Genomic DNA, 26,205 nt, shown 5'->3' with positions numbered 1-26,205 from the left:
CAGCAGTGGACCGCCAGGGAACTCCCTAAGTTAGAGATTTTAAATAGCAAATTGATTTTTCAAACTGCCTGGCATCAATGTCTGTTTAGAATATTCCTGTCCATTCAGTAGCTACTTGCAAAGCCCCCATGTGTAGGACACTGCCAGCCCCTCCCCTCTGCTTTGGAAGCCAACTGGCAGGGAAGCTCGGGGGTTAATGCAGTGGCTTCATCACAGTTTGCGAGGTGAGGCTGCATTCTCCAGCGCCAGCAGAGGCTCATTCGTTCATCTGCTTCCCCTGCTTCCCCTCCACCCCCCAGTCTTTTTCATATTAAGGCCTTAAAAGAGCTGTAAGAAGAATTTTTCAAAATACATTGTTGCCCCTCCAGGTTTTGCCACATTTGACTGAGTGGCCGCCTGGTAGTGTTTCTGGTGGCCTGTGGCTGTCCCCTCCGCTCTGTTGTTGGAGCTGGACCACTGGACTCGGGAAAGATGACCTTGAACCTGTCAGGGGGCCTGCCTTTGGTTTTCTTGGTGGTGTTATCAATGATAATCATTTTATCATTTGTCTCACAAGTGAGAGAAAGTTACTCTCACAAAGGTAAAATTTCTACAAACTCAAGTCCAAAATGAATTGCATAGTATATACATACATATCTATCTTCCAAATTATAATATATTCTAGCCTTAATTATGGGCAGAATTGAATTAAATATATAGTTGATAACAAAAGCAGCCTGTTACAGAGTTCTTTGGCAGAAGTTCTTGATTTAGAAAATGAAAGTTAAGAGGAATTCGGCTAAGTAAGAAACCATTTATTTGAAGGGCCTCCTTTCAAAGCAAAGCACCCTTTTCCCCCTTGGAGTCAAAGAAAGTCCCCTCCCATTGCATTTAATTCTGCAGAGTGATCTGCTGCTGAACTCCTGCACTTCAGTTGCAGTATTTCAAGTCGCAAAACTGCAGTTGCTACCCAAAGATGGGAAACTAAGTCAGGGCCATTTAATCTTGGTATCATTAAATGGGCATTGGATGTCGGTGGGGGGAGGGGGTGATCGTGTGGAGGGTCCCCCCGCCGCCTGCCACGCCAGGCACAGCCCTGCCCCTCACAGCAGCCTCACCACAGGCCCTGGGAGCCCCACTGTGCTCTCAGGACAGGGACTGAAGTATCCTGGCCTGGCAGGAGCTGAGATTCAAGCCCAGCTCCTGTGCACCGTGGCCTGCCCTGGGGTGTCTGGTGCCTGCTAAGGACCTCGGGCTTTGCAGAGAAAATTTGATTAAAACCTGGGAAATCCGATTAAAAAGGCCATAGTTTGCCTCACTCGGTCAGACACACAGTGTCGTTGGTTAGTAGATGGCATTAGAATCTTGAAATTCTTTTTTTTTAATTTATTTTATTGAAGTATAGTTTATTTACAGTGTTGTGTTAGTTTTTGCTGTACAGCAGAGGGATTTGGTTACACACACAAACATTTTCCACATTCTTTTCCCTTATGGTTTATCACAGGATATTGAATGTAGTTCCTTGTTGTTTATCCATTCTCTGTATAATAGTTTGCATTGAAATTCTTTATTCTTGCGGTAAAGACACTTGGGTGGTTCACAGGGATGAAAATGTTTTGTCGTGATTCAAGTTCCGTGGAAGGTCTCGCACAAAAACAGTTTGCTAATTGGGTGCCCTCAGCATTCAGCCACCGCGGAGATGCTTTCAGATGTGGGAACACGTTTCCAGGGACCTTTCTCAGGATCAGGCCGTGTGCCTGATGGCTCAGCCCCACACTGTGAAGTATCTGGGTGCAGAATGACACCCTGGGTGGGGGGCCCGTATCAGTCAGGCAGGAAGCGGAGAAAGTAACTCCAGGCAGCACGGTGGGTGAGTCCAGATGCTGAATGAAGAAGCTGCAGGTGGGGAAAGCCAGGACAGGCAAGAAGGCCTCGTGGGTGATGAGAGTCAGATGGCGGAGGCCTGGAGGATGGAGAGAGGGCCCCGGCTCTGCCCGGTGGTTTGTATCGATGTGTGAGCCCAGGAGCACTGACTCATACAAAGGACAGTTTTGCTATCATAAATTCAGTGTGCTTGGGACAGGAGCGCATTGCCATTTAAAGCGTATGTCTGCTTCCTCAAAAAAGGGATTTGAAAGGTTTAAAATAAAATACGCATATGTTTTATTCGTAGTCAGAGAGCGATCTGGGGTGGGGCGGGGGGCCTGGCAGGGACCTCCTGGAGCCCCTGGCGTGTGGCGGTGCCGGGACTGGGTGCTGCCACAGTCTGGAGAGGGGTCTGTCCGGGTTTTATTGACGGGCGAGGAAGACGGACCTTAATTAGACGGTTTTCCCAGAAGCTGAGCGAGTGGCTGGCCAGGATTCAGATCTGGACCTGGAAAAGCTGCAAAGCTTGGAGTCTTCCCATTACATCCTCTGCCTCCAGATCAAGTGTATAACCAACAGCGAAAACAAAGGGCGGCGTCAGTGTGTTACCCTTGGGATTAACCTTGGCAGAGGGCATGCTGCCACTCGCCACCAAGGCGGGGGAAGATCCACGTAGTCCTTAGCGTTTTGCAAGCAGACGTGCACCTTGAAAAACAAGTTTTTTCCTTGGTGCTGGTTCAGGGCTCGTCATATAAACACAGAAAGGACCTTTGTGTCCACTGAGTGTTACCGAGAACACGGGAGCAGCAGCTGTTCGTCTAGCTGATTCTTGACGTGACCCGTGTCCCGGGCTGGGGGAGTGGGCACGAGTGGGCCCTTGGGTGCGCATGGGCGTTCGCGTGCACATCTAGAGAGAGGAGACAGACAAGCTTGCAGGTTTGGGGACGCGCTTTTAGGACTGAGGATGGTGTACAGACAACACCCCTCGGTCTCCCCTCTGCATATCACATCTCCGGGCCTATTATTAGAAATAGCACCACAATCTGAGGTTATACAATCTGATAGCCCAGGCACTGGCGTTTTAAGTTGTTGATTAAGTGGAAATGAATATGCTTTGGAAGACCCGCGTTTAACTAGTAGGGTTGATATTTTGGTGTAAAAATTGAGAAACACAATCCCTGTTTGCACCGGCCGGCGAGCCACCCTACCTCTGCACAGGTGCTTCTGAGCAGGACCAAGGCTTTCCTTAACAAGGAGGTCAGCTCGGCTGCAGGCAGACGTAGGCTGTGAATGCCTGGAGAGCAGTGACCGTCGCTGGGGGCTCAGGAGAGCAGGAAGCTGGCAGCACCACTGGGGGGTGTCAGAGATGGGTCGTGGTTGAAGCCACACTAGTGCCTGGGACCCTCCAAGGCCAGCATGAGTGTGCGCACAGAGGAGAGGTGAGAAGTGTCATCAGTGCTGGAGGAGTGTAGACCTGTCGACAAGCCCCAGCAGACCCTGAGGACATGGGGGCCTCGAGCCGGCTGCAGATCTATCCAGATGGCCCAGGCACCCCAGCCCTCCTAGCCGCCCACCGCACCCCCCAGAATGGTTCTTTTCACCCGTGCGGATGGTGAGAACCGACTACGTTAGCTGTGCTTGGGGGCTGTTTCAAAGGATTATGAGCTCCTTTTTAATGGATTTATTAGGGAGAATATGTAGATATTCTTTGGGAAATCTGAGTGAACCTTTTACTTTGTTCGAGAACCTACACTAATGGGAAAAAAAATGGTGGTATGAGGCCCAGGTGATCTCATGATGGTCAGAGTGCATCTCTTGTTGCTACTGACCTGGTAAGCATTTCTGTTGGAGGAACAATGTTCAGTAGTCCTAGTGTTGAGTATATTGATCTGTGCTCACCCACGTAGGCCTAGAAGCACCGAGTCTCAAGCCTTGTAGTTGTGGCAGTGCCTTGGACAATGCCTGACTCAGTCAAAGTTTTGTTGAATGAATGAATGAACGGATGGGTGGAGCAGACATCTCAGTCTTACCTGGAGATTACTACAAAATTAGGAGGAAGCTCTAGAGCAAACTAATATGTCAAGGTATGATAATAAGCTTTTCAAATTATTTTCAGTTATATTCCAGTGATCACTCCACTTGGCTGGAATTTTCCTGGTATTCTGTTTGTATCTGTTGAATTTTCCACGTATTCTGCATGAATCCGAATGTGAAAGCCTCTTTCTTCACTCTTTGTGAATTTGACCAGTTGACTTTCCAATTAAATTTCTGTACTTTTTTGTTAAACTTTGATCACGGTGAAAAGAAATTTTAAATCGAAGATGAAGTTCTTTTTCCCATTAACGGTAACAGGTTATACAAACTTCTGCATTAGAATAGTAGCAGGATTCTTGTAGACTTGTGTGGACATGCCTGTGTTTCACCAATATATCTGAAATAGAATGTAAAATCTGTTATGAAATTACTGATTATTTCAGTGAGACTTCAAGAGGTTTTTTTCATTCATATTTCACCAGTTTTCACCTTTTTTCCAATATGGCTTTTATTCATATTCCTAGGTACTTACAGAACCTTTCTTTCTGATGTTTATACTTCTGTAACTGGATTTTATATTTCTTTCCCAATTTCTTTTGCCCTCCTCTATAGATCTATCAGGTTCAAAAGGTAGGCTCTTCCATCTTTATTTTCTAATTTGCATGTACTCTTTTTCCCTTGCCAAGGACCTGGTCACCTTTCAGAAATAACACCTTTGATTGAAAACTCATCGATGTTCTTACTGCTTCTTTTACTGCTTTATTTATGAATCGGTTTGAACAAGAATGCTTAGGTCCCCACTTCAGCCCACACGCAAAGCAGCCGTCAGCACACATTTCTGTGTACTGAAAGCTTTTCCCATCTCCCTTTTCTCAAGAAATTAGAAAATCGTTGAAGAAGAAAAATTAACTCTAAGACAAAATAAAAATCACACCTCAGAGTTTGGAAAACCTTTTGAAATCAGATATTTAAAAAGAAAGTTTATCCTCTCATATAATTTTATTAGAAAGGGTTTAAGCTATCAAGGCATATTACCATACATGAGGAGATTATTACATACTGATTTAAAATCTGAGTAAAAAAAGAAAATGGTGCTATAACAGTAAAATCCAACAGCTTAAAACACACCTGCCTTCTATCTCCAATATTCTCTGTTTCCTAGTATTTTGTAAAAGCAGCTGAGGTTTAGAAATAAATGCACTGAGCAGGCCAGACACAGAAAATGAAGAGGAAAACAACCAAGTCAGTGACTGCTGATCCAGCAATAACGAGGGAAGGAGTAAGCGGTTCCCTGAGAACTTATAGAAAGTGTTTACAGTGAGCCTTTCCCAAAAATGAATTGTTGTTACTTACGACACCTGTAATACCTTCGTGTTTACAAATTTATTTAGTTCATAGATAAAGAAGGACTATATTTGTCTTTGAGAGCAACTAAGAAAATCAAAACAAGGTGACTTAATTTCATAGGGTAGAACATGCCGACCCTATATCAGTAAATTTAAAATTCTGTTTTTGGATTCCTTTACCAGCTACAGTTCCAAATTGCCTTTCCTTCCTGCCCCCCTCACTCTGCATAACTACTGTCCCCCAGAGTGTTGAGAAACCAGTTAAGTAGGTGCCAGAATCTATTTGGACTTCGTTAGTTTTTGCAGGGTCCACTTGGAAATGTGTATTGAAGCTAGAGTTCCAACCCGTACACAGAGAATCTAGGTAAGAATTTCATAGGTAAAAGACAAGGCTGGGGGCTTCCCTGATGGCGCAGTGGTTGAGAGTCCGCCTGCCGGTGCAGGGGACACGGGTTCGTGCCCCGGTCCGGGAGGATCGCACATGCCGCGGAGCGGCTGGGCCCGTGAGCCATGGCCGCTGGGCCTGCACGTCCGGAGCCTGTGCTGCGCAACGGGAGAGGCCACAGCAGTGAGAGGCCCGCGTACCGCGAAAAAAAACAAAAACAAACAAAAAGACAAGGCTGGGAACCATCACAGTATCTGACAGAGCAGGACATAACTGCCTAAAACCTAGGCAAGGGACTCCTATCTGGTCATTTCCACTTTGATTCATTCCCATCTGGTGCTGCATCGAGATTATTTTCCTTTTACCAACTCACCAGGGATACACCCTTAGAACTTTGTCAGAATGGTCATTTGTATACAAAGTACAGCTAGAGGGAGCACAGGAAGCCCTCCATGGGAAAACAGATACACATTTTTATCATAAAGATGTGTCCAAGGGAAGGGAAGGCTCTCCTTGTCACTGAGACTCAGGAAACGGAAAAGGAAGCAGTAAGGCTCTGTTCCAGCCCATCAGCTGCATCCATCACGGTTTCTCTCCTGCGGAATCAAAGCTGTTTCTGAAAGTCGAGCACTTCTGCATTCGTCTGGCTTTTGCTTCCTTCTGCATGACTCGCTGGCTAATCATAGCAGTTTACATGTGCAGTATCGTACACTTTCTAGAGTTTGCTGTGCTGTTACTGCCAGCTAACACCAGGACTACTCGTTAACCGCACTTAACTGTTGGCAGGGGTGTCCTCCCTCCATGGAATGGCGTGGAGATGCAGCTGAAGAGTTACAGCAGCTGTTTATTAGGCCACCTGTGGACTCGATGAAAGACTTTAAATACTGATTCTTATTTTTGTCCTAAAAAGAGCGATAGGTAGAAGGCAGTATTTGATATGGGTATAGAATTGGCCAAAAAGGGAAATATGGAAATAGAAAATCGGATAACACAGACTTCTTTTGGAATTTACTTTTTGTCAATTTCTGTAGGCCCCCTCCTTTTTAAAAACCACATTTTCTTTCTGTCTTTGCGGTTAAGCCGTGAGATAAAGGAGGGTTGATGGCATCAAATTTTCATAGCTGGAATTTGACAATGAGAGTGGGGCTAACATGAATTGAACGCAGAATAGCTTTAAGCCGTTGCATTTCACTTAAACTGATGTTAAAACGTGACTTTAGGAAGTGTTTACGTTTATTTCCTTTCTCGATTTATAGTCTAAGGAAAGGAACTTACAGAAAAAGATCTGGCTTATGTGCTCCGGATATTAAGGTTCTGTATTGTTTGACTTTTTAAAGCACTGTTAAATTCTCCCTCCTGATTTTCTTCTTCCAGTTTTCTGCTTGCTGCCACCTCTAGGAGAAAGGGGCAAGGCCATCGAAGAGCCATATATATGTTTTAAATCTGGCCGCCCATCAAAATAAATGGAAACTGAACCAAACATAGCAGCAGCCTGTTTTGGTCATTGTAAAACAATTTCAAAAATTGCCGTGTACTCTAGCATCCAGTTTTTTTCTTCTGATGATAAGCTTTTCACGTGTAAGAGGAAAATCCCATCTGTGTCATACAATAGGGAGGTTTGGATGGTTGTTTCTTGCCTTTCTTATTAGAAATTGAGGGAAAAGTGAGGAGGCCAGCAAAGCCCCATTACTTGAGAGTCTACCTGTGTTCCCACCTGAATTTGGAATTGCTGTATTTAGTAACAGTAGTAGCCACCCTGAATCTGCTTTTCTGTTTCTAACTTGGGCCATTGCGGTTTAGACAGGCAAGCTGAAACCATGGAGGTGTTGGCTAAAGAAAACACCAAGCAGAACTTTTCTTCCCTGGGCCGAGACCTCTTCTGCAACAGCCTGCTTGGTCATCTTGCCATCAGTGGCATGTTATAAAGACGTCCAAAGCCCAGAAATTCTCGAGGGCCTAAATTTAGCATGGCTATCAGATAGCTGGAGCAAGTGTACCAGAAATCTAGGGGCAGCACACCATTTCTCCCCCTTTCCTCTGGTGTTCTCGTTCCTGTTGTAGCAACACGGGAATGGCTTTGGCTTCTCTTAAATCGTGCTTTATTCCTGCAGTACACCTGCTCCGAAGGCATGGACAGCTTTACAGAGGGGCTTGAAAGCTGCTGGGCTCAGTTTGAATAACTGGTCTCTACGGAGGCCACCCCCTCGCCCCAGGACTGCTTCGCCCTGGGCTCTCTTGTCTTCCCCGAGGGAGCGGGTCGGGAGGCTCTGTCTTCACAGGCTCACAGGCTGCGTGGGGGTCAGAGCCTGACCATGTGCTTCCCTGCTCTGCCTTGGCATGCTACCTTGACCCTGAGGCTTGGCAACAGTTTGGAAATGCATGTCAGAACAGTGTCCTATGCGATTACCGTTGCACTTCTTGCCTAATTTTCTTTCCCTTCTGTCTGTAGAAATATTATGGGCTGGATACAAAGTGGGGCGACATCGAGCAATGGATGGTAGGCCTTGAATCTGATTTTTAAAAGCGTAAATGGTTTGTAATTGGATTCTTCCACAGTTTAATTACATGGCTAGATCCCTGTTGCACCCTAATTTGATACTGAGTGATTTCCTGCTGGGCATGCTTGCATCTGGCCTGGTTGTTTACATCCCACGTGAAGCCTGGTTAGAAGGTCCCCTGGCCAGGGCTGGTGTCAGGCCTGTTCAGTAGCAGCTGACTCCTGGAGCTTCCAGGCCAGCGTTTGTGAGGGTCTCCACCCCGACCATGACCCCGATCTCCTCTGCAGTGGACTCCCCACTGGGGACACTCAGGCTGGGCATGTGGCCCTGGCGCGAGAACCTTCCCACAAGCATCCGGTCCAGCCAGCTCTAGTTGCCGGTCACCCCATTCTGACCTCTATACTTCGCTGCTGGGAACCCCCCCCCCCGCAACCTCACCTGCTGTGCCTGAGAAACCACTGTCCTCTGGTGAGAAAATTCCTTTACCTTCTCACCCTGTTTCCTGGCACGACTTGGCTGTCCTCCTTAGTCGGTTAAAAGCTGGCCCGCCCCTCACGATACCCCTGTCCTTACGACCCTCCCAGGGGGAGATCTTGCCCCCTGGCGGGAGGTTCTAGAAGAGGGGGTATTCCAAGAGCTGTCCACTGGTCCCGAGGGAGCACGGCTTCATGCCTCCTGTCATGAATTCATCCACCTGAGTGCTCCCCACCTCTTCCTGTCCTTGTCACCTTGCTGACTGGCCTCATGGACATCATCCCATACCTATAGCATTTGAGAACCTGACCAGTATGGAACTGTCCTATTAGATGTCCCTTACACATAAAATAATCTAAGGGAGTATAAAATTACCTAACATTTAGAGATCTGTGTATAATATAAAAGAAAACAGTTGATGAAATATAAAGAGCACACAGTTCCTCTATTTAAAAAATTATTAACTTCAGCCTCTGTTATGTGTAAACCATCATTCTAAGTTTATTTGGCACAGGCAGGTGTATGTTTATCAAATCGTAAGACACAGTTAAAAGATGTGTCAGTGTTTTATATACCACTGAGAAAGAAAAAAAAAAGTTGCTAATTATAATCGTGAGCAACTTTGATGATAAGATATGCGCCAACTTCAGAGACGTCCAAGTGCAAAATGGAGCACCTTGGAATGCACAAAATATAGTAGATAGGGCGGCATCCGTACTGGATCTCTTAGGAAAATGATTTCTCTTCCGATTCCTGAAGAGAAGTGAGTAAGGTTTTGAATGTAAGAAGAAAAGTAGGCTGATTTAAATGGACCACATTCGATTCGGAAAAAATTAAGACCCTGCTTTTCACCCAACACGCACTTGCTTTTAAAGCCAAAATGAAATATGCCGATTCTTTGTGTGCTTAAGCCCCCCCCACCCACTTTTAGAAGAAAACATTTTCCCCCAGTGGTTTAATTGAAGCCTTTAAGCAAAAGCAAAGAAAATGTTTGTTTGACATTTGTATCAGAAATACTGTATTACGGAGTATCTAAGCCTTCGCCTGTGTCTGCCCTAACCTCTCTCTGCTGTTTCCTCCGTTGCTTTGGTAGGAAGACAGTGAGCGCTACTCCCGTAGATCCAGAAGAAACACGTCGGTTAGTACTGTGTTTGTTCATTACCTCGGCGTTTTGACTCAAGTCTGATTTGCAGTTTTAATGGCTGAAATACATAAATTGTCTCTCTATCCATCTATCTATATGTATATACACCTATCTATAGATCTGTATCTATATCTATATCTTAATGATACTTATGAAAGAAATTAACTAACACTGATACTGTTACCTAAACAAAGACTGTGAACTCAGCTTTTAGCATTGTGACCTGACTTTGGTGAGGCGAGAGTGAGGGTTTGAAAATTTTCTGAGTTTCATGACAGTTTTAGTGCTTTTTTCGCTATTGAATACCCATGAATAATTTGCAGAGTAATGGGCATTAAGCTACATGTTTGTAGGTTACCAGCGAAGTGAACAGCATCGCTGTAGTGCAATTAAAGTCGTGTTATCCAGAAACAGTCTTCTGTTAAGCAGAGGTGCACAAACAAAGCCCTTTTGGCGAAAACCCAGGCTCACGTGCACTGAGATTTTCAGAGGGGCCTGATCTGCCCCCCTGCCATGTGTCGGGTCAGCCGCTTCCCTCAGAGCTGGCCACTGGTTTCTCTGTGTCCGTTACATCATCGCCTCATGGTTGTTTTCATCCTTTCTTTTTACTAGGCGTCTGATGAAGATGATCGCGTGTCAGCGGGTAGCCGCGGAAGTCTGAGGGTCAGTAACCAGATGGTTGAGTTTGCATGGTACAGTCTGTGTCCACGCTCCTGGCCCTTCCATCCCTGCGTTCAAAGTTCTTGTTCATTATCCCTGTAGCCTCTGTTCAATGGTGGGATGTCTCCTTGTGATGTAGAGAGATTAGTGATAAGCGTAAGCAGTTTTGTTGTGTCTTTCTCCCCAGAGTGGAAGTCCTCCTTTCTTCATGTTGGTCCACATCACAAAACTGCCCCATTTAGAGTAAGTTGCCTCATTGCTAGCGTGGTGAAGGGGAGCACGAAGGCTCGTTCTGTCCTAATGGAAGTGCACAAGCTCCCCAGCAAATTGGAATCTCAGTTAAAGTAACTACAAGTTAAAGGAGCTTATTATTCAGTGATGCTTCCCATAGCTCCTTGAAAGCTGCTGTAGGCTGCGGGTGGAACACCAGGGCACATTGAATCTGTCCAGCCTGGGGCTTCAGGAGCCTTTCCTTTCATCAACTATAATGAAATCTCTTCATCACTGACAGCCTGATGGTTGATAAACACAGATACACATTTTTCCTTAAACATTCCAAAAATCTTCATAGTTATACTTGAAAACAAGGCATGCTTTGGGAAGTGAAGTAGAGAAAAACGTGTTTTGCTTAGTCCTTTAAGTCAGTGAATTAATCTGAGCGTGTCAGTGTAATTTACCCCTGGATTAAAGCTGCATCTCTCTGCTGGTAATAATTCGGTCTCAACGCAGCCACTCCATTTTAACGGAAGGACTGTATGGGGCAGAAGCCTTGTTTTCAATCACCGTGGCGATTAAATCATGATGTAACTCCTAGCCTTCTTACATGCGCACCAAATGTACATTTAATTTAGCTGTTTATAACAATAAACTATAAAGGTGATACAGTCAGCCTTCCATATACCCAAGGTTCTGCATGATTCAACCAATCACGGATTAAAAGTATTCGGAGGGAAAAATTCCAGAAAGTTCCATACAGCAAAACTTGAACTGGCAACTATTTACATAGCATTTTACATTGTGTTTACAACTATTCATGTAGCATTTACATTGTATTAGGTATTACAGGTAATCTAGAGATGACTGAATGCGCACAGGAGGGTGTGCGTAGGTCGTAGGCAAATTCTGCGCCGTGTTATATAAGGGACTTGAGCATCTGCAGATTCTGGTATCTGGGGGGTCCTGGGACCACCCCCCCGCAGGTACCGAAGGATGGCCGTACACTGTTGCTTTGCTGTTAACAACTGTCATTGGCCTGAAGCTGCCCAAGGCATATCCATCATGGTTTTGCTGGAAAGTTACGGTTCAAAGGTGAAGTCAGTTAAAGAGCTTCCTTGCTATTTGAAACTTTCTCCTTAGCCATGTAGCTGTAACTTCCTCACATACCCTCTGACATGATTCACGCAAGAGGAAGTAAGATGTATGTAACCTAAACATTATCAATGCAAAACTCGGTTTGCAGAATCTGTAGACAAGGGTCGGAAATTACAGCAGTCCAGCAGGTGCAGGAGAAGGTCGGGTCCTTGAAACCAAGTGAAGAAGATACCTTTTCAAGGAGAAGGGGCGTGATCATGTGAGCACAGGACTCACATGACCATTGGCCAAGACGTTGGTGGGCTTGACAAGGGCACTTTTGATGGAAATAGTGAGGGCAAAACCTGACTGTTTGGGGCTCAAGAGAGAATAGGAGAGAGACTGGAGAAAGACCCCAAACTCTCTTTCAAAACAGCATTTTCCATCTGCGATCCTCCTTGAAATTGTATTCAAGATTTTGTTTGTACTTGCATTTTTCTGGGAAAATAATCTGTCACTTTCTCAAGATTCTCAGAGCCGATCCCAAAGAGCTTAAAACTATTGTATCATTAGTGGTTGTTTGGGTGTTTATAGCATTTATTTCATTTTCAACGATTCTAACCAGAAATGAGCTAAATTTCTGTGCCGGACACCATTCTTTGCCAAGATACAAGCCTATTTGTTTTAGGATATAAAAGTTTATGGAGGAGCCCCACAATTAGGGTGCTAAGTAAGAGACGGGGGGAAGGTGGAAAGTCAGCAGTGGATGGGTTTTCGTCGCTAGCCGGGTGGCGTGCTCCCCTGCTCTTTCCCGTGACGCACTTGATCTAAAGAAACAACTCTCGTTAAAAATCACAGACCTTGAGAACTTGGATCCTGGGGATAAGAGTCAAACCTTCTAATTTTTACAGACACAGAACAAGCCCAGAGCAGCGAGGGGGCCTGCTCAGGGCCAGGGTGCTGTGACAGCATCAATCCCAAAGCCCCTCGGGGGCCCGGAAGTGGCCTCTCCTGGTTGGTGGGCGGGCAGGGTTCCCCACTGCGCCTCCCCCGCCAGGGGGGCTCATCTCAGGCCATCAATGCGTAGGGCCAGTTTCTGCTGTTTTTCATATTTTAATATTTGGAAATCTTTCGTTTGCAAAGTTCAAAGACCCTATCTTTTTTTTTTTTTTTTTTTTTTTGCGGTACGCGGGCCTCTCACTGCTGTGGCCTCTCCCGTTGCGGAGCACAGGCTCCGGACGCGCAGGCTCAGCGGCCATGGCTCACGGGCCCAGCCGCTCCGCGGCATGTGGGATCCTCCCGGACCGGGGGAAGAACCCGCGTCCCCTGCACCGGCAGGCGGACTCTCAACCACTGCGCCACCAGGGAAGCCCAAAGACCCTATCTTTTATCTCTTGACTTTCTCAAAATACAGGCCTTCTTCACTCCACTGACAGTGATGATAAACCCTTAAAAACGGAAGAAATTTTTTTTTCTAGCGTTTGTATGGACATTCTCAGAAAACCTAGATTTAGATATCATAAGTACTTAATTTTCTCTACTTAAAAATTGAGAGTGACACATCTGTTGACCTTTTGCCTAATATAAATAGAATGCTTCAGGTAGAGGAGGAGAAAGGATTGCTCAGACTGCTTCAGATTCCATGAATTAGGGCAACAGCTGCCATGGAAGTTTCATTTCATGCTAATGGATTTTATGGTAATGCTAATGTAATTGCGTTTGTAAATACATACGAGACCCTAGAAGTCATGAAAATAGTTGAATTTCATTAAGATTTTCGAGATTGCCTGTTTTTTGTTTTATGTTTCTGTTATGCCTTCGGTAGCTTTTTAATTGATTTTGGGCAACTCTTTTGTGTTGTTTTTCTCTTCCATCCCACCTCTGACAGTCGCAGCCTGACTTGGAGTACGGGGGTCCCTACGCTTGGGTGAGATGAACATGTGGCCTGATCCTAATAGTGTTGCGTGGGAGATAATAATCTGTGGCGTTTCCACTAATCTCATGAGCGTTTGTACACCTTTGTTTTAAAAGACACACATGCCACGCACCTGTTCTTACCTGGGGACTGAGAGCCGGAGGGCAGGTGCACACACCACAGTGAGCTCTCTTCTTCCCAGAGCCTCCTGGGTACAGCTCTGACCCTCATGGGTGGGTCTGGAACCCAGGTATGGGTGCTTGACCATCTCCCGCACCCGGCGGCCTGTGAGCACCGCTGTCTGCCAGGCTTTGGGGTAGCAGCTGCAGACACCAGATGGGAAAGATGGTGTCTTCTTCAGGGAACTCAAATCAGATCAAGAATTCCCAAGCCTCTACATTTCCTTTAAAAGATTGAATTTAAAGTCATTTTATCTAATGAAAAATTGATTATTTTCTAATCTGTATCCTTTCAAGTTAAATGTCCCAGATGGCTCTTTGGCCAGAAAGTGCCCTTTGAGAAAGACCCCAAATCCAGTAACTAAAACGAAGCCTTTAGATTTAAATTCAGAATTTCCCTCCTTACATCCTTACATCTAGAAGAGTTTGTACGCCTTATGCTTTCTGAAAACCTGTAAACTTAAATTACACTAAAAGGAAGAAAAATGTAATCTCACCAGCATTAATCGCACTCAACATTAAAGTGACTCAGCACTGAAATTATTATAGCAGATTATACACTTCTTCACTTGAAGGACTTTTTCCAAAAGGATTTTGTGCTTCATTCATTCCACTGCATTGAAAAAATATCTAGCAAACTCCGGTTTTTAAAATATATTTTTACCCTTAAGATGATACTTAACAGGACCGTACATCGGGCACAGCACACTTGTCCCCGGAGTCTCCCGGTGAGGCCGCTGTTCTCCCCTTTCAAACTAAATTGAGTGCATCAAGGATTGCACTTCAAAGCTGTGATTTTGCCTTTCTTATTTTGTTTCCCATCTCTAATGCCCTTGAAGGTGCTCTGTCTTTTGACTCAGTAGAAGAATACCTAAAACTGTTCATGAAAATAATAACAGTTGCGTTTTGCATGGTCACGCATGAAGTTGGTTATGCTTTGACGGCACTGCATGGAGCCGTTAGCATTCTGACTAATTAGAATAATTGGTTTTGATGGGACATTTATTCTTATATCTGACCTAGCCTCTTTTAGAAAATGCTGATTGGTGAATGTCTTTATTTTGTTCTGTCTTGGAGCAGTGCTTCTCAGTGTTACTATATGTAAGATTCACCTGGGGAACTTGTGAAAATGCATGTTCCCGGGCCTCCGGGTATTCCGATGTCCTGGGATGGGAAGCACGCCCCGTGACCAGGATGCAGGTGGTCTGAGGAGTGTTGAAAAACAATTCTGTAAAACAGAGCTGGGTGAACATCCGAGACCTGACTTAAGATGAAGGTGACATATGCCTTCTGTGAACTTTTTATTCTAATGTTGTTACAGTTAACTTTCAACTCTCCTTATTACCCTCTTATGCCACTAAAAACAGCTCCACCCATCTGAATTCAACACAGAAAAACTATGGAAGAGGAGAAAGTTGGTGTGTTATTTAAGAAGGTCACAGTACTTCTCACTACAGAGATGTTGTTGGTGAGGTCTACACATTTGGGAGTACGTTGTAGGGATGCGTTCTCTATGACAGAGTTTCATTACAACAGAAAAGTGTGGTTCCACAAAGCCTTCAAAAGAAGGGTTTTTCCTGCATTTTCATGGAAGGCCAGAAGAGAAAGGGACAACTGAAGGAGGGCCTTTGCTCTCCCAACCTTCACCCACCCTCTGCTTTACGCTGCAGGCTGAATGAGAGAATGAGAAGATCAAAAAGGAGAAATCCATCTACAGCAGTATGTATTTTATAAGCAACAGTGGAAAGCCAGAGGCTTTATATATGTAATACATTTTTCTTCCTTATTTATTAGCAAGGGAAGAATCATCTAAAATTGATTGACGTTAGCCTTCAATATTAATTTTTTCCAGAAACTAGCTTCTAAACAGATATCAAAGGAATAAGACTGAGGTCTGAGATATACGAGTCCTTGACATGCAAGATTATTTCTCTCGAGAGAGAAAAAAAGGAAATTAGACTGAATAAAAATTCCTGCCAATCTCCAAAGGTTTTTTTACTAGCAAATTTATTTCAGAAATGTTTTAATATACTCATAGTTTTAAATTTTAATTTTGAAGGATTTCTACATACTCTTTTTCATTTAGAAACTTCGAATAGACTTGCTTTTGAATTGTAACACAAGTAAGTACACAGTTTTATAGTCAGGGTTTCATGAATCTGGATTTATAATCTGCCCGGAAATCCATATATTTATTCTTCATCAACGTCACAGCTGCATAATATGTGCTGAACCGCCTCCCCTCCCCCGAACTTTTAACAAGGAAACGTATCCTGTCCTTCCTCGGTACCAAGCACTTGCCCATACAGACAGCACTGATCTGGGCACTCATTCTAATCAGCTTTAATCCTCACAATGGCCTTGTAAAGTATTTATTACCATGCACGTTTTCACAGCCAAGGAGGTAGAGAGGTTCCAGTGGATTAAATTAACTTGCCTAAAGTCATATGACAAAGCTTCTACTTGGAATCTGGACTCAGGTCCATGATCCCCTGACATCTCCTTCCATTTTTAGCAGTTGTGGGGACTGCTCCTCCTTTTTCTGTCTCAGGAGCTGGTTATGTCCCTGACACTTGGCAGCTCTTATCTTGAATCAGCGGAAATTTCCTTATAGATGAATGAGAGCAGTTCTAGAGCCCCAGCTTTGGCTGGGAATTGGGAAGAGAAGGAGGACAGGCATATGCTTAACTTAATCATTCTCTTTTTTTCTGGAGAACAAATTATGAACTCATAAAATATGTGCTCAGATTTCACTTTGAAAAATAAAGTAGGAGGACTGGATGAATGAAAAACTGATAGAGAGGATATACTGCCACGATAGACATTTTTTCCATGATGAACGTTTGCATTTAATTATAAATTGAGTAGAAGCTCTCTCCGAATCTTCTGAATACAGCTTCATAATGAGCCGTGGTTTTTAAGGACTTCATGCTGAACCAAGAACGCAAGACGAATTGACTCAGGTGGAAGTCATCAGCCCACGTTGCCTGACATCCAGGCTCCTCACAGGCTGGGATTCCCGCATCATCAGCCCAAAACGGGAACCAAAAGCTGCCGAGGAAATCAAGTGCACCCAGGCCCATGCGCCTCCCTCCATGGGGACCTGGCATTTCCTCCCGCCCCCGAGTGAGTGCCCCGTAGTCACCAGTGACACCAAGAGGGTGATGTGATCCGCTGACGGGGCTGGTTTCTCCTGAGGTGTAGTCGAGCAGATCAGGAGCGTGGAGGCAGCGGGGGGCCTGCCGGGATGTGTGCTACCCTGGCCGTGTCCATCCGCCCCACTCCAAAAACTCACCTTGTACCCGGCTAATTCTTCCCTGCTCATCTGTACCTGTGTCTGCATTTGTACACTGATGTCCGTTTTTCTCCTTTTCTTCACTGAAACAGACAAATGGTTACGATGGAGAATTATATGGATCACAGTCCCTGAACAGAAGATCTGGCAGGGTTAGTAAATTTGCATGACACAAAATTCAAACAGGTTGCTGCAAAGCTTTTTTAAAATATCACTAAATTTAGCTTCTTTGGTTATTGTCTGTGTTATAGTAGTTCTGTGTGTGTGTGTGTGCATGATAGAATGAAAGCTAATGTTTTTCAGTTGGTTAGCAATGTTAGACTGTTCGTCTTCTAACATTCTAAGTGTTAAGGTAAGAGATCGACATTGAAAGGACTCTCTTAGGTATTAAAAGGTCGAATTAAGTACTAGCTCCTTCATTATTTTATTGCCCTGGGTGTATGTGTGTAATGTGCATATGAAGTGTATTCCACTCTCAAACATACTTAAATTCAACATTTCCACTGTTGCGCACCTCTCTCATTTGTAATTTCAGCGACACATACCCTAGAGCCTGTGTTTTGCTGACCACTGATATGCTCGCAGTACTCATAGCTCCAGGGTAGGAAGCAGAAGACGAGCTGAGGGATGCTGTGGGGGGTGGGGGCGGGGCAGAGAAGAAGAAATGAACCAATAGCAGGGCAGCCAGGAAGAAGTGGGGGAGGTCTCAGGGTTTATACCAAGGAAGTCATTGGGGATTTCAGGTGGTTAAACCAGATAACATTTTAATTCAGTTTCTTGACCTGCCGCAGATTTCTTATACATTAAATTATCTAAAATCTTCCTGTTCCTGCATTTGCTTCGTTTATTTTCTTGTAGTAATACATTTTACTAGCTGTATAAAACAGTATTTCTTTTCATTTGCCTTAATTATATTAAGCAATATCATATATACGTTTAAATTATATTTTCAGGTTTCAAAGGGGTAACGGGACACCCTCTTAGCGTTCTGAAACTGGCTAGTCAGGTTTTACCTTCTCGTTCCTATGAAGGATTGCATACACTTCTGTTTCAGCTAAGCTTTTCTCATTCCAAACTAAAAAATCCTCCCAGTTTAAAGGCCGTGTCTTCCTATTTATGTTGCCTTTTGCACTGACAGCCTTTGGACTTTCTCAAGCTCTGTCATGTTTCTCTTTAAGGTAATACAGCACTCTGGGGACAGAAGCAAGCGACATCCATTCAGTTCTTATAGGATGTTGACAGTTTTGCTTCCTGTGCTCAGCATCCCTGAGGGCTGTTCAGTGCTGGCTTTATAGGAAGGGGCTCTGATGGCTTCCCACTGCTTGTTGGGGTTAAATTGACTAGTTAGTAACTTTTCACCCTAGATGCATAGTTTCACCACATCGATCACAAAGAATCATAGTTCAGAGTTGGAAGTTACTTTAGAAGTTCTTTAGTCCAACTTCTACCCAATATTACGTCCTTCTCTAGAGCATCCCAAACATGTAGTCGCCAGCATGTTTGTGACCATACAAGGTGGCATCAAGCTTTACGTCGTACGTATCTCCATATATTTTAATCTTTGATTTTTACGTTGAAACGGTAGAAGTGTGCCTTATGATTTAGTTAAGAGTAAGTACTGCCTCTAGAAATCAGATACAAAAGAACTTGATTATAAAACTGTTCACCATAGAGTGAAACTGGATATAAAATTGATTTAATAAATAATCGAGAAATACTGGCTTGGCCAAAAAGTTCGTTCGGGTCACAAAAACCCAAACAGACTTTTTGGCTAACCCCATATAATGATTGAAGGACCAAGTAACGTACTTCTAATGTAGCATCTTATATAGGAGCAGAAAACTCCAGGAACAGTGTAGGGATGGGCTTGGAGAAAAATTGGATGGGAATGAGAAATTTCATAGACGTCAGAAGTACCAGTCTGTGGGCAGGAACAGGATGGCCAGACTGATGGTGTTTGTTTCCTCCCTGGAGCCTCGGGGCTGAGCTGCAGCCCTCAGACGTGCTGGGCTGAGGAAAGAGTGAAAATCGTGCAGTACATGGAATTTTAGTTACCTAAGAAGAGATGTCATATGGAAAGTCTAGACTAAGGTTATAGATGGCCCACCATGAGATTTAGTAAGGAATTACAGATAATAATAGCTAAATTTAAATATAAATAGTTAAATAATGATAATAGTTAAATCACACGACCTCACTGAGATATAAACACTGAAAAGTAAAACACAGCTTAGAACCCCTAGTGGTTAAGAGTTTCTGCTGTAGTAGCGGGTATCAGTTCTCTAGCTGCCTCTGCATTCCTGGAGTACTAATACTGGTTTGGTTGTGTCATTCCATATTTGCCTTTTGACCGGGTGGTGCTTTGGGGAGAGGAAGGAAGTGCTCATCACTTACCTTGTCTTCTTTGCTGCTCAGAATTCCAGCTACAGCGGTGACAGCAGATTCTCTACTTTGTCATCATCCAGAGAGGACACCTTGGTTGGTTTCCATTTAAATCTTTCACATCCTCTCTGCAGAAACTACAGGTTTTGTAGCATGCAATCCCATATGTGTAAATTCCACTCTCTTTTCTCTTTGAATGTCTATTTTATGAAGTTTCATTTGGATAACTGTTAAAAGTCCATTTTGGGGTGGTAATTAACATGATATATTTAATTCGGATTTAGCCCACTCTCTTGCATTTGAATTCAGATTCAAATGTTTGAATACAAATTGTGGTGTGGAGTTAGGTACGGTGAAAGAAAGTATGTGGCTGTTTAGTAGTTGGAATTAATCAAAAGGGAAAGAAGAAAGCCCTGAAATTCTTTCCTTGAGAATTCTTGAAAGCAGAATTACTTTGCAGGGTACATGCATACTTGGGGCAATTTCACAAGGATGGAATAGACTTGGAATGAAAATCAAATCAAATCCAAACGTCCACACAATAACGTTCCTTCCCGTACTTTAAGAACATACACCAATCTTGATAGGCAAATATTTCTCAATTATTTAAGAGCCCTAATAGGTAAGGCTTGTTTATCCTACCTAGGTGAGATTTGTATTCACTCAGCAAACATAAGGGAACTAGTTTAGGTAGGGAAGTCACAGAGACAAGCAGGTGAGTTAGGTCCTCCGGAAGCATTTACTTGTAAAACAGAAGACAGACACCCCCCCGCCCCCGCCCCCTGCCCCTCGCACTAGTGCAGAAACTGATTTTGCCAGGAAGTGTCATAACAAAGAATGTCAACTGAATCTTAAAGAATACGTAGGGGAAAAGAAAGAATAAATAGAAACTAGCCAGGTAGAGCCACAGTAGTCTAACCCTAGTCCTTCCGTCGTCCTCACCCCTGTCGTGCCTCAGCCCCGCCCCCAACTTTCTACTCCTGCTGCGTGGGGAGGGCGGAAGGGGGCGTTCCAGACACTGCCGCAGCTTCTCCCTCTCTCCATCAGCTTGCCCACGCCCCAAACCCCCACCGCTGCCCCCCATAATAATAAATACTCCAACCCTTCCTTCCCCTAGTATGTGAATTCTGACAATATAAGATCAACTGTGAGCACCAAAGGATTGGTGGGTTTTGACACCTTGAGTTTTTTGTGTATTGTGTGCATTTTCTTAATTCAGCGGGAGATTTCGCTGTTGAAAAGAGCACTTCGTCATTCAGAAAACTTTACTTCCAAGCTTAGATACTTTCTGTAAAATAGAACATGGTGTTAGTTATCTAATACTTGGATGTGAATTATTCACCAAAATTAATTGACAAAATGGCTTCTACCCAGGGCATTCTCCCAACCACTGGAACAAGTTTCGGGGTTTGTGTTAAAATATTAGAAACTTTCTTCCTGCGCACCCCAGGATTCCACTTGCCTGCCCCTCAGGTCATTCTGGTGCACCTGATCCGAGGCATAGGAACGATAGGCACAAGTTACGGGATCTCGAAAGGATGGGGAAATGTCTTAGGGTGCCACCAAGTTACCTGAACAGAACTACTTCATCCCCTTCAAGGGCTGCCCTGGGTTTGTGTAACCAGTAGAATACTGCTGACATGGAAATCTGGAACAGCTAGCCTCCTCTTCAAGGGTCCTTTAATGTGGATAGGACATTTTATTTGGGGAAACCGCTAATTTATATAGTAGTACTCCCCAGAAATCTCGTATAGACTGTTGGTCTCAGAAATGTACCACTGAATCTATCATGTCTTCTGTGAATCCTGAACACATGCGCATTGTGTAAATACCTAACCAAGCCCAAGATCATCTCCAGTGAAATATTTTATTACGTAGAATAGAGGTTACTATCTCTGCAAATTCCTGATTTTGAGTTTTTCCCACCAAACTGTAAAAATTAGAATTTGCTTTAGAAAGACCTTCAAAATCCCACTGACCTTGCTATCAATTCAAATTAATGAAACCTGTTTTTTGCCTGTGTGTAGACTCACAAGTCCTAATTTAGTCCCAGGTGATAGTTCTGTCAGTTAACTGGACTGCCTTATTTCCTTCCCCTCATTCTCTCTTCCCTGCAAGTGCATGTCCTTTACCCATCTTGTTGCAGAAGTCAATTTTGTGTGAATTGATGATGCCTTTGAGATGAAATAAAGCTGTGAGCCTTTTTCCCCTCCGGCCCGTTTTCTCTGATTACAGGGACTTTCCTGCTCCGACTTCGGGCTTCTCAGTCGTGGCCTTGCTCCCAGACCCGTGTCTGCCCAGAATGGAAACCGGGTCTGTCCTCCTCCTTTTCACATCATTCTTCCCTCTTCTTTCCTTCTGTTGTCACTTGAATTGCTGATTAAATGGACGTGGATACTTCAACCTCTTCCACGTGAAGTCCAAAGAGCAAAGCTTAGTAGATGTTTCAATTGGCTTGACTAACTGGCTAAGACTTTCCTCATCCTTTTAAAGCAAATCAAAAATAATTTAAGACCTTATAATTTTTTTAAAAAAGGAGTTTAGGAAAAAGGAGGCTCTATTAAATGTATACTTTCAAAAGCTCAAGTCCAAAAAATTGGTCTCTTGGGTCTCTCCTCCTTTTCCAGCAATTGTTCCCCATTTGGGGTTTCCTTTGTTTTTTAAAAACACATTTTTTTCTCCTGTAAATGTATCCAGGAAGCAATTTGGAAGGCTTTTGTGCATAATCTAACTCCTCCGTCTTGGAAAGTGGGGAGAACGGCGTTCTCAGCTGTGTTTCCTGTTTATACAAGGCCGTCCCCGAGGTGCTTGGCCTTTTTGGCTCCAGGTATAGGAGTCCTGCTCTCGTAGGAGGAGGTCGGAGGCCGAGCTCCAAGAACACATCACGTTATGGAGGTTGAACTGCCATCTCCCTGCATTGTCGTGTCCCTTGGTGTTGCTGAGTGATTCATCCTTGTTCCTGCATGTTCCCCGACCAGCTCGTGGGCCCCCTGCCCTGGGCTCTCCGTGGCCTCTGCCGGTAAACAGGTTATGATGCTCTTCGGAGGTGAGGCTCAGGTCACACGAGCGAGCTGCCCTTGTGTTCCAGCACACCCCGCACAGGCTCTGTCTCCGTTCGGGTGTGGGTTCCCCTGTGCCAGAGACATGCCAGCCCTGGGCAGCTGCAGCCCCTCTACAGCTCCTTTGTATCTTGGAGACTGTCGCTGGGATCCTCTGATAGAAGCAAACAGGCTCTTCCTGCCGCACTGTTCCTGTGTATTAACACCCCCAAGTGCTTTCTTCACCTGGGATTTTGAGTCGTGGGTTTGGGCTCTTGCTGGTGTCGTTGACGTTGTCACCATTCTGTCTCGCTCCCCGACCCTTTCTTCTAGGAATGCCTGAAAAGAGAGGCCCAGAAAATAGCCATATTTCAGAGGTTCTGGGGAAGTTCACTGTTTTTAAAGTTAGAAATCATCTCATGTTTATTTTCCTTGTAAATGTGGATTTCCATCTATCAGAGTTATTGAAGGCATGGTGCCTTTGTGGACTTCTTTTCCTTATAACAGTTGTACAATAACTTGGCTGTCATGATCACCAAAAGCATCATGATTACCTTGTCACTATTATTTGTTGCTGTTTTTTCAAGGGTTTAAAAACCTGCCATTTGCTTTCATCCTCCAGCCCTCCTATATGTACGGCGCTGCCCGGCCGGCTGGGAGTTACCGGGTGCGTGTGCTTCCCACAACCCCTTGCCCGCTTCTGCCCATACCGCCCGTTCCCACCCCCCCGCTCTGCCTAACCGCCCCCCCCCCCCGCCACGGCCCCTCAGCATGCACGCGTGCCTCTCCCCCACCGAACACCTGCTCTGAGTGCGGTGGACTTAACCTGTTTGCAGCCCTTCTGGGGGTGAATTACCCCTTTATGTGGAGCTTACACTTGCAGCCCCCTTTGGCCAGATCTGGGGTTTATTTCTCCCGACAGTTGACAGTAGCTGGGGAAGACACGTGTTTGTATAGGATTGTTAGGCAGAAATAAAGTATTGGCAACATTTACTTAATCTATTGGCAAAAAGAAAGATAGGTTTTTATTGCTTTGGTAACCTTAACAGATATTAATCCATTATGTTATATTATCTTGGAAATTTCCAGTTTTAAATACCAGGTACTTATGCCCTGCAGGAAACTTAAGTATTCAAAGTAGCCACACTCTGATTGTTAATAACCTTCTGAACTTCCATCAGATCGCACACTTATGAATTAGATGTATAACTGGTCCAGCAAACCCGCTGTGTCCTCAAGGAGAAATAGGAGAAATTAAAGTTCCATTCATGGTATTGTAAGCTCCTGTTTACCCTCATTTACCCTCAGTGATTAATTACATAGGATTTTCAAGTTAATGAAATGTTCTGTTTTCTAGTTAGCAATTCTTAAAAAATTATAAGATAATTGAGCTATAATCAACATGCTATTTTTATTACAAAGTCACTTCATATTGGAGTAACTTTCTAAGCATCAACTATGAGGATGCCGTGAGAAAATCCAGGATATTTGAACTCTCTGCTCGTTTTAAATCTAGATTTACAAGTTTTTACTTAGCAAGGAATATTTTTCAGAGTCATAGATTTAAAGGAGGTTCCACTGCATGCCAGTTGGTTGATAGCAACTGAAACTTCTCTCACTTGGACTTTTGCACGACCCTGTTTTTTTGCTGCACAGCCTTTGCCTGTGGAGGTGGTTTTGAGCCTTTCCTGCATGTCTTCCATCGTGATGTTTTTCAGGACATGTTCCTGGCATGTGTCACTCTTCCTTAGCTTACATTTCAGTGTTTCCTGGGTGCCGATGGAGAGAGGAAAGGTGCTCTGTCCTGACAGTCTGTTTTCGTCACAGGCGTCTGTGTCGGATGAGAGCAGTCTCGGTGGGGCTCGGCGGAGCAGTGCCTGCGGCTCCCACGCTGTAAGGCACTTTCTGTGTTTCCCGAGCTTTCTGCGGCGTGACCCTGGGGTGACTCTCTCAGCACAGCTTCAGCCCTGGGAGATAACTAACCAGAGTGATAGGAAGGAAACACTGTCTCATCCCAGTTTTCCATGGCAATAAGGGTCATGGATAACGTAAGTCATATAGCCTTTGGTGGTTAGTTTAATGTCCTCACTTGTCAGTTTATGTTGAGGTCAAAGGGAGAAAGATCCATCTTAATTGAGTTTCATCTGCTCTTTCCCTGCAACAAGGGATGAAGTGATCTTATAATAATAAAAGGAGTCAAAAGGGAATTCAACAGGCCACAAATTATTCTCACCTCTGGATGATCGAGGAAGATGAACAAATTTAAGGACTAGAATATTACACATAAGGAATTTCCTTTTCCTATTTTGTTGTCCTTTCACCTCTTTGAAGGATTTGAAGTGATAGGGTTTCTCAATAAGGGTGTAGTAGTTGTACAAGAAATACTTGTTGAATGAAAAAGATGAGTGAATGAGTGAAGGATAAAAGGAAAACAAAATGGGCTGGGCCCATGGAAGTGCGGGAACTGGTTGACCTGTCCTGAGGATCAGCTGAAACTGGGCTTTGGACCCAGTCAGCCCTCCCCAGGGGCGGGTGCTTCTGCGTCCTGAGGCTCCTGCACAAATCCTAGGAAGATGCATCCACGCCCCACATGAACGACGATGGCTGAGGAAATACTTGAAAGTGCTTTTATAATTTTGCTTTCGGAAGTCATTGACTACTTAATCAATTGGTTAAACGATCCAGCTTTATGATTTTTTATATTTCTCCAGCCATGAATATTCAGGAATTCTTAGGCAGTAAGCCAGGGTAGCCTACAGGTTTCTTCAGAATGTGGTTTTTATAAATATTAATTATAATAATTGATGTAACATGAGTTTTTAAAAATTTTTATTGGGGTGTAGTTGATTTACAGTGTTGTGTTAGTTTTAGGTGTACAGCAAAGTGAATCAGTTATACATATACGTGTATCCACTCTTTTTTAGATTCTTTTCCCATATAGGTCATTACAGAGTATTGAGCAGAGTTCTCTGTGCTCTACAGTAGGTCCGTGTTAGTGATCTGTTTTATACGTAGTGGTGTGTATGTGTCAGTCCCACGTAGCATGAGTTTCTGTCGACATCTAATTGAACACTTGCATTGAACAATTTTATATTGCATAAAATTTTAATGCAGTGGAACCCGCTATATTGTCTTTTTCCAAGTTCTTAAATATTTTTGTAGGCCCTCAAAAAGCTCATAAACCGTACCTAATGGATGAAATAGCTCAGGCCCATAGGACGGATAAAATGCAACTAAATGATTTTCTTTTATCAGTAAGAGGCAGCAGCCTAACTCTTTAAGAGAATGGATCTTCCCAAGCACCAAAGCAGAACTTCTGATGTCTGGCGGGATGTACGTCTCCTAGATCCTCTTTAAATGTTGCCTCTGTAGATGGACTTTTTCAAGTAGCTGATTCCTGACCTTCGGGGCCCTGTGACTGGCATCGCTGATTGCTCTTTTGTGTAGCAGTTATTTGGTGCTTTAAACCCTCCTGTAGGAACTGCCTGGGCGGTATGGCTTTAGGGAGTTAGGAAGTAAAAGGTCTTCTTGTCCCGACAGCAGAATGCCTAAAATAGGGCTCACGTCCCCGGTCTCACACCAGGCTGAAGAAATAAAAGAGAATCAAAAGATATTTTTTTTCTGCACCAAACACCACACTCGCTTGCAGAAGTAGCACAGCATGCGTTTGCTGGATTAAATGGGACAAATTGAACCCTGGGATAAAATCCCTCAGAAGAG

At 44.1% G+C, this 26,205-nt stretch overlaps 1 protein-coding gene across 15 annotated transcripts in view; it reads left to right on the top strand.

Moving 5' to 3' along the window:
- Positions 1-26,205, top strand: part of LRRFIP1 (LRR binding FLII interacting protein 1) — a 94,158-nt gene that overhangs the window by 28,856 nt on the left and 39,097 nt on the right. For 8 of the 15 annotated variants that reach the window (XM_089916163.1, XM_089916158.1, XM_089916160.1 and 5 more), the window contains exons 3-4: positions 9,676-9,720; positions 10,339-10,389. The exons of 3 other annotated variants lie outside the window; for them this stretch is intronic. In XM_089916163.1, coding sequence (XP_089772289.1) covers positions 9,676-9,720; positions 10,339-10,389 — 96 coding nt within the window. Of the gene's footprint in view, positions 1-9,675; positions 9,721-10,338; positions 10,390-13,564; positions 13,604-17,157; positions 17,218-19,480; positions 19,544-21,682; positions 21,761-23,107; positions 23,153-24,312; positions 24,379-26,205 lie in introns of all 15 variants that reach the window. 4 more of the 15 variants (XM_089916153.1, XM_089916161.1, XM_089916164.1 and 1 more) reach the window with 3 other exon arrangements.

The sequence above is a fragment of the Delphinapterus leucas genome, chromosome 8 (genome assembly GCF_059928025.1).
Source record: "Delphinapterus leucas isolate spDelLeu-1000000601 "Yukka" chromosome 8, BTC_Dleu_Yukka2, whole genome shotgun sequence".
Classification (NCBI taxonomy): domain Eukaryota; kingdom Metazoa; phylum Chordata; class Mammalia; order Artiodactyla; family Monodontidae; genus Delphinapterus; species Delphinapterus leucas.
This window is presented reverse-complemented; position numbering and strand designations above follow the sequence as displayed.